Source organism: Pseudorasbora parva, chromosome 24 (genome assembly GCF_024679245.1).
Source record: "Pseudorasbora parva isolate DD20220531a chromosome 24, ASM2467924v1, whole genome shotgun sequence".
In the NCBI taxonomy this organism is placed as follows: Eukaryota; Metazoa; Chordata; class Actinopteri; order Cypriniformes; family Gobionidae; genus Pseudorasbora; species Pseudorasbora parva.
The window spans coordinates 22,088,471-22,104,640 of NC_090195.1; the positions used below are offsets into that span (position 1 = coordinate 22,088,471).

The 16,170-nt window shown below is 38.4% G+C and overlaps 1 protein-coding gene across 2 annotated transcripts in view; it reads right to left on the reverse strand.

Annotated features, from left to right (window-relative positions):
- Nucleotides 1–16,170, reverse strand: part of ankha (ANKH inorganic pyrophosphate transport regulator a) — a 50,254-nt gene that overhangs the window by 7,593 nt on the left and 26,491 nt on the right. For both annotated transcript variants that reach the window (XM_067435558.1, XM_067435557.1), the window contains exons 4-10: nucleotides 14,777–14,860; nucleotides 11,333–11,503; nucleotides 11,116–11,250; nucleotides 10,943–11,035; nucleotides 6,931–7,023; nucleotides 306–435; nucleotides 86–209 (exon numbers count right to left, since the gene is read on the reverse strand). In XM_067435558.1, coding sequence (XP_067291659.1) covers nucleotides 86–209; nucleotides 306–435; nucleotides 6,931–7,023; nucleotides 10,943–11,035; nucleotides 11,116–11,250; nucleotides 11,333–11,503; nucleotides 14,777–14,860 — 830 coding nt within the window. The remainder of the gene's footprint in view (nucleotides 1–85; nucleotides 210–305; nucleotides 436–6,930; nucleotides 7,024–10,942; nucleotides 11,036–11,115; nucleotides 11,251–11,332; nucleotides 11,504–14,776; nucleotides 14,861–16,170) is intronic.

The window sequence follows — 16,170 nt, forward strand, 5'->3', positions numbered from 1 at the left end:
GATCACATGCTGAGCAGAAACACATTCCAAAGATATTTAAATGAGGTGCATTTAGCATATTTTCACATTCCTACTGTATACCAACCCCATGTAAGGCAGCACCAGAAGGCTGGCGATGAGCACAATGATGCGGAGAACTGAACTAGGTGCCAGGACCCAAGTTTTCTTCAACGTCATTAACCAGCCTGTTAGATGAGCTCGAACCGTAACTGTACACACAGACACAAGGATGCATAGATGTAAGGCTCTGCAAAATAAATAAGGTTGTATAAAGTCAAAAGGTAAAATGAAAGACTAAATGGTACCAGGTAGAGGGAAGAAGGAAAAGACTCTCAATGGAATGATGCAGAGCTGTGCGAAGGCCATGTCCACCCCGATGACATCTACCAGGATGCGCTCAGAAATTTGAGGAGTCCAGAATATTATGAAACACATCTGGCAAACACATACATGAAATAATGAACAGAAGTCAGAGTCAAATGACTCACTTTTTCTGAGTCTACAGTCATTTGAAAGAATTTGCAGTACTTGTTTTGGCCACAATCTTACATACATGTTGAAACATGACATTTACATTCATTAAGCAAACACTTTTATCTAAAGTGACTTACAAATTAGGCATACAACAAGCAATTAATTAAAATGAATGAATAACTAAATTAATTAAAAATAATAATAAATAACCGGAAATATAAGTTTAAACACGAAAATTGTAAAACATTTCTATTGACTGATCACATCTAAATTTTTCAGTTGGCCAATTTGATCAGTCAACAGAAAATGTTCAATTGGAGATTACAGTGTACAAACCTGATTCCAAAAAGTTGGGACACTGTACAAATTGTGAATAAAAAAGGAATGAAATAATTTACAAATCTCATAAACTTTATATTTATTTTTACTATTATACTTTATATATTTTATTCACAAGAGAATAAAGTGAACATCAAATGTGAGAAGTGAGACGTGAGAAGTGAAGTGAGACATTTTGAAATGTCATGCCAAATATTTGGATCATTTTGGATTTCATGGATTTCAAAAAAGTTGGAACAGGTAGCAACAAGAGGCCGGAAAAGTTAAATGTACATATAAGGAACAGCTGGAGGACCAATTTGCAAATGATTAGGTCAATTGGCAACATGATTGGATTTAAAAAGAGTCTCTCAGAGTGGCAGTGTCTCTCAGAAGTCAAGATGGGCAGAGGATCACCAATTCCCCCAATGCTGCATCATAAAATATTTTTTTATAGAGTTTCTCAGAGAAAAATTGCAAAGACTTTGAAGTTATCATCATCTACAGTGCATAATATCATACAAAGATTCAGAGAATCTGGAACAAACTCTGTGCATAAGGGTCAAGACCGGAAAATCATTCTGGATGCCCGTGATCGACGGCCCTTAGACAGCACTGCCTCATATACAGGAATGCTACTGTAAATCACAACATGGGCTCAGGAATACTTCCAGAAAACATTGTCAGTCAACACAATCCACCGTGCCAAACGTATTGCCGGCTAAAACTCTATAGGTCAAAAAAGAAGCCATATCTAAACATTATCAAGAAGCAAAGGTGTTTTCTCAGCGCCAAGGCTCATTTAAAATGAACTGTGGCAAAGTGGAAAACTGTTCTGTGGTCAGATTAATCAAAATTTGAAGTTTTTTTTGGAAAACTGGGACGCCATGTCGCCCGGACTAAAGAGGACAAGGACAACCCAAGTTGTTACCACCCCTCAATTCAGAAGCCTGCCTCTCTTAATGTATGGGGTTGCATAAGTGTGTGTCGCATGAGCAGCTTACACATCTGGAAAGGCACAATCAATGCTGAAAGGTATATCCAAGTTCTAGAACAACAAATTCTCCCATCCAGTTGTCGTCTCTTTCAGGGAAGACCTTGAATTTTCCAACATGACAATGACAGATCAACAACATGCCAATTCCATTACAACATAATGGCTGCGACAATACAAATGGCCAGCCTGCAGTCCAGATCTTTCACCCATAGAAAACATTTGGCACACCATAAAGAGGAAGATGCAACAAAGAAGACCCAAAACAGTTGAGCAACTAGAAGCCTGTATTAGACAAGAATGGGACAACATTCCTATTCCTAAACTTAAGCAATTTGTCCTTTCAGTCTCCAGACTTTGCAGACTGTTATAAAAAGAAGAGGGAATGTCACACAGTGGTAAACAGTGTTGGGGATAACTAGTTACAAAGTAACGGATTACAGTAACGATATCACTTTTTTGAGTAACGAAGTAAAGCATTACACTAAAAATATCGGTAACTACACTATTGTACTAGACTATAAGAATGCTCTTTCGTGCGTTACCCAAGTCGTTTTTGCCTTTGTGTGAATTTTTGATCTGTTTAAGTGCTCCGTGCATGCGCTGTGTGTGTGCTGACCGATTTGAGTGACGTAGCTTCTGGTGCGAGGAGAGAGGGAGACAGGGACAGGGGGGTTTGGTCAGCGGTGATATTCACATTACTTTCACTTTAGATAAACATTTTCACTTTTCTACTGTCCAGTGATACTTTCTAAAAAAAAAACAGAATGGGAACCTACATGTTAATATAGCAATGAATGTAAATTGTGTGGAGAGGGGCCATTGAATGCCACACAGGATTTTTTTTTTTTTTCCATTGCGTTACTTTTTTTAATGTAGGTACTGAGATTTTATTGCACAACCATTTATAGGGTGTACAAAGAATGGTGTGGAAATGGAAAAACATCTTGTATGCGGCAGTCCTGTGGGCGAAAATGCCTTGTTGATGCTAGAGGTCAGAGGAGAATGGGCCGACTGATTCAAACTGATAGAAGAGCAACTTTGACTGAAATAACCACTCGTTACAACCGAGGTATGCATTTGTGAAGCCACAACACGCACAACCTTGAGGCGGATGGGCTACAACAGCAGAAGACCCCACCGGGTACCACTTATCTCCACTACAAATAGGAAAAAAAAGGCTACAATTTGCACAAGGTCACCAAAATTGGACAGTTGAAGATTGGAAAAATGTTGCCTGGTCTGAGTCTCGATTTCTGTTGAGACATTCAGATGGTAGAGTCAGAATTTGGCGTAAACAGAATGAGAACATGGATCTATCATGCCTTGTAACCACTGTGCAGGCTGCTGGTGGTGGTGTAATGGTGTGGGCGATGTTTTCTTGGTACACTTTAGGGCCCTTAGTGCCAAATGGGCATTGTTTAAATGCCACGGCCTACCTGAGCATTGTTTCTGTCCATCCCTTTATGACCACCATATACCCATCCTCTGATGGCTACTTCCAGCAGGATAATGCACCATGTCACAAAGCTTGAATCATTTTAAATGGGTTTCTTGAACATGACAATGAGTTCTCTGTACTAAATTGGCCCCCACAGTCACCAGATCTCAACCCAATAGAGCATCTTTGGGATGTGGTGGAACGGGAGCTTCGTGCCCTGGATGTGTTATTTTTTATGCAGATCACTGCTTTTATTTTGATTATCTGTTTGAATATCTGTTTGATTATCTGTTTGAATCCGGGCTGAAAATGGGTCCCACTGCGCCCCTGCTTTATATTTATGAAGCACACATTGCCTTATTCTGCATCCCTTATACCTAAACCTTAAACTTAACAACCACATTGTCGGTCAACACCGTATTAATACTTACTAACTATTAATGATCAGTAATAAGGAGTTAATTAAGGTAAAAGTTGTTGTTAATAGTTAGTTAATAGGCCCCTTAACTAAAGTGTGACCAAAAATCTTATATAACATTATAAATGTATTTACTGTAAAAATAAAAGGATTACAATGTAAAAGATTATTACTTTTAAGATTATTATTTACTTTGAACATAAAGATAAAGCTGCCTATTTGTCATAATGGATAGTCATTGCATGTATCAGAATTACCTATCTGCAGTAATGATGAATAAAATTGGTTACTTATATAACCAATCGTGGCAATACACATGTCAAACTGATTCATCATGTTGAGGGTGTCTATTCCCCCATGTAAATAGCAAATCCGCTATGGAGCAAAGCATGACTGGCTTTTAAAGGGAATGGGAGATGAGACTCTGATTGGTTTATTACACGTTACACCCAAAACACAACCATGACTCATTACAAGACTAGGCACAACCCTTTTTGACCGCCAACCATTTTTTTCATCATTATTTTGGACACACCCTAAGTGTACCTGCCCCATGTGCTTCAGACCATGCGCTTAGATCGGTAAAATATGGCCCCTAATGTTAACAAATTGAACTTCATTGTATGTCAGTGAATTTAAAATGTGCACTATTATTGAATTATGTCTACATTTCTTTCACTCTTTCATCGCCCCTAATCTTGGATGTGCCAGATGGTTTTGACTGTGTCTTTGTTATGAGACTCTTCTCATTCCAGCAAGACCAGATTATACAATTGTCTCACGCCAAGCCTGCTCGACGCCCTGCCTACGGGCATTCCTTTCTTCTGGCACAATCGAGACAGACAAAGGCCTGGCGTGCCTGTTTACAGTGAAAGATCCTCCACATCTGACAAAGTTAAAAGCGATGGGCTTGAGTCATATAATGTTCGCTTGGCTTTGACCTTTACTGCTCGTTCCTCACCACAGATCTGTCCACAAAGCCTGTAGTCATTTTAGGTCTTCCTCAGCCTTTCCCACTTTGAAAACCAAACCAAGCATAATGATTTTGCACTGTCAAATGCACCAAGAAAACAGACCAGCAGATCAATGCATGTTCAGCCTGGGCTATAAAGACAAACTATCAGGTTTACGAGTGTGCTAATTCAACATCAAAGTAGTATTGTCTTGGAAATATGAATGCCAACTTAAAAATCCGCAAAGAACTCCTGCAGACCTGTTTAATTAATGCAGCAACATTTTTACTCCCACATAAAATAATAATACTTTAAAAAAAAAATGTATGAAACAAGAAGCAAGAAAGCTGCCATAGATCTTCAGGCTGTTTTGAGACATCTCAACTGGTGGCACAGGTTTTGCATTCAAAAAAAGAGGGTGTTCATTTCAATTTCCTCTAATCCATAATTACACAACACACACCTACAAATCATGTCATGGAAAACAAAAACAAATGCCAAAAACTGTGACGTCCAACCAAGCCCAAGTCGTTTGCTTTTTCCCAACATGCAGTTAATCCTCATTGCATATCGTAAGAAACCGTTTTATCTGTTTTTTCTTCTTCCCATTAATGTAAAACCTTCTCCATATGTGTAACATCTGTTTTCCAACAGCCCTGTTGGATTTGCATTTTATATAAATTATGACTCATTGTTTAGTTTTTTTTGTCTTCAGGCCCTGAGGTAAAAGCAAAACAAGTAAACAGATGAAAAAAGGGGTTTACAACCTAGGAGGGAACTGAAATCAGTGTTTACTGATTTTAAGGCATGTGAAAAATGCACGTTGTTTTAAGGTGCTGGAGAGGAACCGTTTGTTATGATGGAACTGATCTGACCAACACTGAACCTGACATGCATTACCACAACTAAACTAAAACAAGTACATGGATCTGATACCGCATGCTTCATCTAACCCTACTTTTTTACACTTTATTTCTTCTATACACTCTAAAAAATTCTGAGTAAAAAACAACCCAATGTTGGGTCAAATATGGACTAACCCAGCAGTTGGGTTGTTTGAACCCAGCGATAGGGTTGTCTTAAGCAAATATGTAACCCAAACGCAGGATTAATACAACCCAATCGCTGGGTTAAAACAACCCAACTGCTGGGTTAGTCCATATTTGACCCAACATTGGGTTAAAACAACCCAGCATTTTTTAGAGTGTAACTATGCATGCAAACACTTTTGAGATTAAAGTGGTTACTAAATTATTAAATGTAAATATGTAGTTGTAAATATTAAACAAAATAGCTGACATGTCCAGGGGAGACACATGCTATACTCCAACTAAAGCTAAATAGCATTTTCTTGAACTTGTAAAAACTACCATTGCAAGGTTTGTCAAGAAGCCCTGTTTGGACATGAATAGTTTTCCAGAAGGGGACATTAGAGACATACTAATCCCAACAGAATCTCTCAAGCCTGTGTTTATCTCACCTTTGTTAAGATTCCAGCACAAATTACCCACTATTTTTCGGCAAACTCAACGGTCCTCTGTATTATAATACCTTTGCATCAAATTACAAAAACTGGTTAATGCTGCTGTGTGGGTGTTTCTAATACAGCAGCTTTGAGAGAGACAGTAAAATGTACACATTTCTCTCTTTTGACTGCTGTTAACAATCTATCTCTATTTTCTTCCTCTTATTGAAAGTTGTGAAAACACTATTGTGGAGTGTTTTTTTTTTTTTTTTTTACTATTTAAGCAAATTGAAGATCTACATCTAGAAAAACACACACCCCCACCTCTGCAATAAACACAGAAATGTTAGTCTGGTCCGAATCGGTAAATTAAATCACAGATGTCAGGTGATAAGAACCTCTCGCAGGGAGAATTCTTTAGAAAACTAGTCCCGTCTGAATTAGACTTTTGCATTTATTTGATCAAAATACATTAATATTGTGAATTAATACTATTTTAAAATTATTTTAAAGTTTTCAGCAGCCATCAATCCATTTTTCAGTATCACATATTCCTTAATAACTCATCAATCAATCAATCAACTTAACTTATAAAGCGCTTTTACAATGACAGTTGTTTTGTCATTGTAAAGCAGCTTCAGTGTTTTACTCATCTAAAATGCTGATTTGATGCTCATTCTACATTTTTTGTAATGATTCTATGACCAATTAAACAGCAACATTTATTTTAAAAAAATATTTTGTAACATTATAAATGTCTTTACTTTCACTATTATGAATACTGTCAATTTAATGAATGAAGGTATAAGTTTAAAAAAAAAAAAATAGTGACCTCATACATGGAGATGTTTGATTAAGAGAACTTACCGCTAAGGAGAGAATAAAACAGCAGAGAGTGAACCTCTTGATGTGTGATGTGGTGACCGTCAGACCACTGGCTAACTTATTGGTAGGGTTGTTCTGTTAAAAAAGGAGCACAGAAAAAATTGTTATGGCAATGTAATATTTTCAATCCATGCTTCAATACTAATTTAATATCAGTAAGTGAAAAGCAGAGTTTTGTATCAAACCATGGAAAACAAGTTGTTGTCTTTCTTTCCTACCAGAAGAACATTGAGTGCTAATGATCGCAAAAACAGCATTTAAAAGTTACAAAACAAGTTTTCCCCAACCTAAAGCTTTCAATCAAACTTGCCAACACAACCACACAATTAAAACCTAATGGCTCATACTCATAAATTGCCAAAACCCTAATAAGTTGAGTCAGGCACATGCTAGTCTGACTGTTGTCAGTCTTACAGTGGGATGTAATTACAGGTCTTCAGGATGAGGCATTTTATAGTGAACACTAGTCATCAGTTGTTCACTAAAAAAACTTTCCAAAGCCTCAGGACAAATCAAACAAACTAAAGTTTCAAAGGTATCATATAAAAAAAAATTGTACCAAACAACAAAAGACAATTATTGCTGAACAGTTAGTACATGTGTTCATGAGTTCATGCGTAATGCTCTACTGGGTGGTTGCCCTGCTTGCTTAATAAACAAACTCCAGCTGGTCCAAAACACAGTAGCTCAAGTTCTTACTAGAACCAGGAAGTACGATCATATTAACCCCGTTATAAACACAGCACTGACTCCCTATTAAACATTGCATACATTTTAAAATCGTACTACTTACAAAGCACTAAATGGTTTAGCTCCCCAGTACTTAAGCGAGCTCTTAACACATTATACTCCATCATGTCTATTGCGATCTCAAAACTCTGGCCAGTTGATAATATCAAAATCAACTGCAGGCGGTCAATTCTTTTCCTATTTAGCACCTAAAATCTGGAACAGTCATCCTGGCAATGTTCGGGAAGCAGACACTGTCAGGGTTCTGTCAATTCGGTCTAGCTTTCTCTTTGTTTTGTGACAGAACCCTGACACACCTGTATTGTTTGTCTTGTCTTGTGTGAGCGCGCAGCTTTGAGCATGCTCGAGCTGCTCTTCTGTCCTTGTTTTGTGTGGGGCGTGGTGTTCGGATCTATTTGGTTTTCGGTTTTGTGTTGGGATTCGGACATTCAAGCTCCTCATGTTTTGTCTTCTGTTGTGAGCGCACGGAATTAGCATTCGCTCGTTCTTGCGTGCTCTGTCTTGTCATGCGAGTGTGCGCTCTTCTGTCCGTGTGTTATGTTTGTCTTGTGTTCTGTAGCATGCAGCTGGGGTTTTTCACTAGCTGCGTGCTTTCATGTTGCCATGTTTTTGTGAACGGGCAGCTTAGGAGTTTTCATTAGCTGCATGCTCATGTCACGTTTGGTGTGAGCACACATGTTCATGTGCTTCTTTGTCCTATGTGCTCAAGTCGATTGTCTAACCCCGCCCACCTTGTTTCCTGATTATTAGTTAATTCGCCCCACCTGTCTTCTCTCGTTACACTCTTTTGTTTGCTCCATATTTATTCTCCTTGTGTTTGCAATCCTGTGCTGGATTGTTGTCAAACATTCCTCCTTTTTTCCTGCTCCTGAAGTCAAGTCTTGTTTTACACCCCTGGGGGTTGTTTTGTTTATTTTTTATAATAAAGAGCCTATTTTCTCCCGCATATAGAGTCCTCGCTCGCATCCCTTTAACCAACCCTGACTAACACAGTCAGTTTAAATCTAGACTAAAAACGCATCTCTTTACTATGGCATACACATAGAACATTTTTAACTTTCATTATTATTTAAATCAATTGACTGATTGTTAGGCTGCATAAACTAATTTATTAGGTCTTAATTAATTGTATTTAAACAGGATCGTGTTTTAAACTGCCAAACTGCTAGCCTGGATACCAGCCGAACTTAGCCCCACCCACAAAGTGTTTAGGTCGGCAGTTCGGTCTGGCATCGCTCCATAGAGGAGTAATTATCCCTGAACAGAAACTGTTCGGACCAAAGAAATCATCAGGGTGGGCTTTAGACGATGACGGACAGATAATCAACAGAAACGTAATCATGCACGTCATCAAAGGGGCTTGGATTATATTTGTTCAAATCCTAAACAGAGAGCTTGTTTGTATATGCATTCACCTTCACAATTTCTCTCAGAAATTATGATCATTTTGGGTAAGTACTCAGTGTATCATTAACATTTTTTTTTTTTTTTACAACACAAAGATCGTGTATTCCAGCCTGATTTCAGCTCGCGTGCAGACAGGGTTGCGAACTACTAGCCCTAAACAATAGCTTCTTGTGGGGTTCTCCTGGAAAAAATGGCATTTAGGGGGTAAAATGTGTGTTATTTTGGCAAGGTTGCCTGCTAAAATTCTCACTCATGGGTCTATATCACATAATAGTCGCTTTAACCCACGGACATAGAAAACAACCCGCGGAAAAAAAGCGGACTTGGCAACGCATTTGAACTCTGTTGACATATGACAATGCGTCACTTCGTTGCTCTGATTGGTTGTAGGTCTATCCAGTTGATATCTTTCCTGGTTCATTTGAAACATGCCCCATAATCACAGCCCAATGGAGCAGTTTCAGACTCATATTCTGACTAGAATTAAATATGACCACATCAGGCTACCAAACTGCTGCAATCACGTGACATTTGCAATCCGAATCATGAATCAATCAGCTGATTCATAAACGTTCGACTCTTTATGTGAGGATTGAAAACAAACCCAGAAGAGAAGACAATGCTGAATAAAGTCGTACTTTTTGTTATTTTTGGACCAAAATGTATTTTCGATGCTTCAAGAGATTCATAAACAATGAGGAATTGACGATTCACTCATAGTTTCCTCAGACAGAAAACGAAACAATGATCCTTATAATCTGCAAAACTTTAAATGGCTTAGTGATTTACTGCAGAGAGCAAGTACTAAACACAATCAAATATTAGTGTCAGTGTCACTGTCTCTTGATGATGGATGTGGTCAAGAAGCTGTAAGTGATCAAAATATTGATTTTGAAGACGTTGAAAATGAGTTGAAGAATATGCATGAGATCGTGAATATGAAACAGATGCTGAATATACTGGTAAACGAGCTCGAGGACATATGATGATGATATTAAACATCTGCTCAAACTGAACCCTTCCAAGCTCCAAAAGGTACCAAAATAGGTTTTATTTTATTTTTCTGTTACTGTTACTCTAAAATCAGGAGTTTTATATTATCGCGACAGGTAGAGGTCTATCCATGTTAAATATAGATCCCGGGTCACTAACGACCCCAATATACAAGAATGTTTGGTGAAACAGTCATGCATTTAAGGGTTAAACTGGGTTCTGAAGATGAACGGAGGTCTTACGGGTGTGGAACGACATTAGGGTGAGTCATTAATGACATAAATTTCATTTTTGGGTGAACTAACCCTTTAATGCTTCAACATACCAAAGACACATTGGACAATTTCATGCTTCCAACTTTGTGGGAACAGTTTTGGGATGGCCCCTTCCTGTTCCAACATGACTGCGCACCAGTGCACAAAACAAGGTCCATAAAGACAGATGAGCGAGTTTTGATGTGGAGGAACTTGACTGGCCAGCGCAGAGTCCTGACCTCAACCCTATATAACACCTTTGGTGTTTAGAATTAGAGGCTAGGCCTTCTTGTCCAACATCAGTGCCTGACCTCACAAATGTGCTTCTAAAATAATTGTCAAAAATTCCCATAAACACACTCCTAAACCTTGTGGAAATTGTTCCCAGAAGAGTTGAAGAGTCAACTTCATATTAAACCCTACGGATTAACAATGGGATGACATTAAAATTCATGTACATATACAGGCAGGCGTCTCAAAACTTTTAGTAACTTTTAGTGTTACTTTTTTTTTGCCTGTAAAAATCTTTCTGTGACATTTAGGAGTGTGAGGGAATCGCTATGCAATTGCTAGTAAAAACCATCACTTACCTTATCAAAAGCTGGATAGACGGCACGCAGTTCTGTTAACCAGCCGTAGGGCATGTGACCCACCGGATATGTAGCTGTGAGGACTGCTACTGCCTAGCAAACACACAATTCAATTACAGACTGCTGTGTGTTACTGTTGGCAGCAGTACATACTAGCAACTATTAGTACTCACTTCAGTAGATGCAGTGCTGCCCTGGAGGTCCCGAGAGACAAACAGATTGACGATGGGTCGGCTGATGCGCTGAGTGGCTAAAATGAGGGCAAGCGGCCACCAGAAACTAAGCATCTTCCTTATGGTGACGTCTCCCTGAAAGTGACAAAAAGTATAGTACTGAATTTAGGAAGCAATTTTCCAATGTTTCTGCAAAGAATCTGCTTGATAAACGTACCCCCTGATCAAGACTGGTTGATTCAGGGATATTGTCGTGGACGTTACAGTAGTAGCCCAGTCCTACGATAGTGAATCGCACCAGAGCTCCCATGTACAGAGAGAGAATGGGAATAAGAAGAGGTTCTAAACATTCCAGGTTACTCTGGAGAAGGATCGCCACAAATATTATCTGCAGGCAAATAGGAAAGTCAAGATTTAATTAAATATTAGGCAAGTTTAAGTACATGTTTAAACACGACAAATCTGCAGACTTATTTATGCATTCAATATTTAAAAAGGTAATGCATTGTAGCTTGCTTATGCAAATCTGCAATGCAAAATGTGTGCTAAAAATAGCTCTTCAGCAGCTAGAAGGTCCATCTTAATAAAACAAATGAAAAGATTTGCATATACATGATTTGACAAAAACAATATTGTGAATATATAGATGAAATGTTGAAATATTTAATATCAGTTAAATCAAATGATAATAGTTTAATAATATTTTAATATTTGTATACTATTATTATCATTATTATATATTTTAATCATGCCATACTACATTGTTTTATGCTATACATTAAAATGGCCATTCTTTTTTTTTTTTTTTGGAGTATTAGAAATAAATAAAGAATTTTAAATTTCTTTACTGTCATTTTACTTTACTGTCATATATATATATAAACACACACTGGAACTATTAGCATCTGTCACATGCCTGTCCTGTCTTGTGTGCACATGTGGGTTTTGTCAGTATGGCCATTTGTGCTTCTGTCATTTGCTGCGTCCCAATTCGCCTACTTATACTACGTCCTAAAAGTATGTACTCTTTCTGTGAAGACATACTACTTTGCCATCTTTAACGGACTCTGTCACTTAGTTACGTGCATCCCGTCACCGTTAAACTGCCCTGTCAATCATCGTCATATTCGTCACAGTTCAAATCCTCCACATTCAGATTAATCTCTTACCGTATCGGAGATAAATGTAGCCGCTTGTTGATCTGCCATTTGTTGGTGTTTTTGGGTCAGAGACTCTCCTCATGTGTTTGCAGTTTAAATATAATGATGCATTTAAAAGTTAATGGCCAAACGTGTCATTAAAAAAGTTCACAATGCCGCTGCATGTGAAATATAATGTGGACAACACTGAATAAATATATTTTTGTCAGGTTAAATATTGATAGTTGGTCACTCAAACCCCTTTATCTAAACTTCTCTACTTAACCGTCGGACTCGCACATCCATCATGTTTGTAGTTTTTTAACGCTTTTTATCCGCGTTTGTAGTTCTAATCGAATCCTCGTCCAACTCGCAATGGGTTGTGGGGAATATCAGCCGTTAGAGTGCCCATCAATCAATACTTCAAATTCGGACCGGAAATAGTAAACCATCCGGGAATCTTTGGAATACTCTTTTCAACATACTACGATTTGGGACATACTAATTTTATTTTCAAATACTATTTATGATGGATAGTATGCGAATTGGGTCGCAGGGATTGTCTGATCCCTCCCCCTTGTTATCTAATTAGTGTTTGATTTCTCCCACCTGTGTTCCGTCGGTCCCTGCCTTATTTGTCCCCTTTTATAAGCTCCTGGTGTTTGTCAGGCTTTGTGAGATCGTTGTTATGTCTTCGTCTCTTGTTCCCTGTGATTTCCCAGTTGGTATGTTTTGAGTTATGTTTGATTATGTATTTTGCCCCCTCATGGGTTTGATTCATAACCTTGAGTCCTCGCGCCATTTTCCTTTGTGTTTGTGACGTGACAGAACAACGATCTCACAAAGACTGACAAACACCAGGAGCTTATAAAAGGGGACAAATAAGGTAGGGACCGAGGGAAAACAGGTGAGAGTAATCAAACAATAATTAGATAACAAAGGGGAGGGATCAGACAATAGCTGTGTCTCATTTTGTTAAATTTCAAAGGCTGCGTCCTCCGGAGGACACATCCTGTGTAGGATGCAGTATACGGAGTGTCCTTATTCGGAATTAAACAAGACGTCCTTCGTAGGACACACAGGCAGGAAGTATCACGTTGCTGTGCCTACACGTTCAGCCTCGTTGCGCTCTCACGCCAGTTATATGAATGAAAATTATTTATAACTTGAAAATGGCTATGAAATGTTTCTTGTCTTGACAGCAATGTACTGTTCTAAACGTTTAAAAAGCACTAAACAGTTGGAATCTTGTTTACCACAACTATATGTTTGAGGTAATAAAGCTTCAAAAACAAAAACAAGCTTAAACTACTTAAATTAACACCACACCTATGCTTGCATGTATATCTGGTGGTGGTGCCATTTTTTCATATAATATAAAAGAAATGATGACGGTTGTTAACGGCGACGCAAAGAATTGTGGGTTATCTCCAGCCGTGAAGGATACACCAAATGCACACTCCAAAGTCCTGTGAAAGAAGGACACATCCGAAGGTCGCATTTGGAGTGTCCTACTCACTTTTTTGATATGAGACGGCCTTATGACGTATGCAGCCTTTATATGCGACCTCCGGAGGACGCAGCCTTCTGAAATGAGACACAGCTAATGACAGAAGCACAAATGGCCATACTGACAAAACCCACATGTGCACACAAGACAGGATAGGCATGTGACAGCATCAACCAATAAGGTCACACTTTACTTCAAGGTGACGTAGTTACACATTACTACATGTACTTACAAGTAACTAACCCCAAACTAAACCCTAACTGTAACTCTATAGTAAGTCAAACAATTTTTTTTTAAATAATTTCAAATAAAGGCTGTTCTTCTAAGCTTTCTATTCTTCAAAGAATCCCGAATAACAAATATGTATCAGGGTTTCCATAACAATATGAAGCAGCAAAACTTAACTTAAAGATTAATGATGAGAATTGTTTCTTAAGCATTAAAATCTGCATATTAGACAGGATCATTGAGACTTAAGTTATGATGCTGAACAATCAAAGGAATATATACAATTTTAAACTATATTAAAATAGAAAACAGTTATTTTACATTTTAATAATATATTTAATAATACAATATTACTATCCTACCAACCCAAAACTTTTTAACATTAGTGTATTAGATTTTACATTATTTTGGTAATACTGCTTTAATTTCTTCTGTAGTCTATAGTCAAAAATTAGAAATAAAAGTAATGCCTCCATTTAAAGACAGACAAAGACAATGTGAAGCAGTACATTTCCTGTGCTTGTTACACTTTTTGAATTTGTGCTAGTCAGAAGGCCAACTGACATTGAGAAAGACTAAGATTATTTAATAAACTGCTAATTTTACCATTCATTTATCTCCAGCTCTGTTTTTATCTGCCTCTCTGCTATTAGATTATTACAAGTGTCTAACTTTTGAATATCAGGCCAAAATTTGACATTTTAAATGCCACTACAACACTTTTAATATTTGTGGACCAGGGAATGTAGCACACAACATCACAAAAAAGCCACATTGATGTTACCTGCACAACAACATCAGAGATGGAGGCAGATCCTACTAGTAGACTGTATTTATGCTTCAGGAGGATGCCAGCATGAACCCACGCCTTTGCAGCAAAAAAGAATACATTTAAACAATATTTAACAAGTATTATAAATAAAAGCATAAAAAATATTCCATATGAATCGAGTCCAAGTTTTCTGAAGAAACGTATTCACTTTATATCATGAACAGATTTAATTTAGGCTTTTTTATTCACATATAAACATTCATCAACTCACACATCAGTTATAATAAACAGATGCTCAAGCATGTTCACTTGACATGCAAGAACCAATGAGGTTCATTCCCATGTGTTATACAGCACGTTTCAGCTTCCGCAAGAACCAATGAGGTTTCTTCTTAGGCATCAAACAAGTATAACTGAGATTCTATTTATGTTCAATCAATGTTTGAATCAATGTTTATACAGTACATAAGGAAAGTATTCTTAGTGCATTACTTTTCCCCACATCTTATTATGTTACAGCCGTATTCCAAAATGTATTAAATTCCTTATTTTCCTCAAAATTCTATAAACAATAGCCCATAATGACAAAGTGGATAAAGTTATTTGCCAGTTTATAAATAAATAAAAATCACCTGTACATTATTTTTTATGTACATGACACATAAAAAGCTCAGGTTCATCCTGTTTCCACTGATCATCCCTGAGATGTCTCTACAACTTTATTGGAGTCCACCTGTGGTAAATTCAGTTGATTGGACATGATTTGGAAAGGCACGTAACCCATAAGGTCCCACAGTTAACAGTGCATGTCAGAGCCCAGACCAAGCCAGGAAGTCCAAGGAATTGTCTGTAGACCTCCGAGACAGGATTGTTTCGAGGCATAAATCTGGGGAAGGGTACAGAAAAAAATTCTGCAGCATTGAAGGGCCCAATGAGCAGTGGCCTTTATACTCCATAAGTGGAAGATGTTTGGAACCACCAGGACTCTTCCTAGAGCTGGCCGTCTGGCCAAACTGATTGATCAGGGAAGAAGGGCCTTAGTCAGGGAGGTGACCGGGCGCTCTTTGAGAAGGGCATACCGGCTCGCGTTCCCCGCGGCACGGGCTCCGCTGCTGCTGAGGCACAGCGGCAGCTCAGATCGCGGGGTTCGCATATGGATCTGATGGAGGGGTGCGAGACGGGCCAGCCCTTTCTCAGCCTTCACCTGTCAGATCCAGTGCCGCTTCTCTGGGTTTGGGAGCCCGCACTGCGGTTTCTCCCGCCCGGGGAGCGGCCGCGATGCTGCAGCTGTCTTCCTCTGAGGAGGTGGATGTCTGCAGCGTCGAGGCAGGGGTTGAGGACTCGCCACTTCAATCCCCTGCCAATGAGGAGCATCATGAGCGAGTCTGTGTAAAGCAGGCTTGACG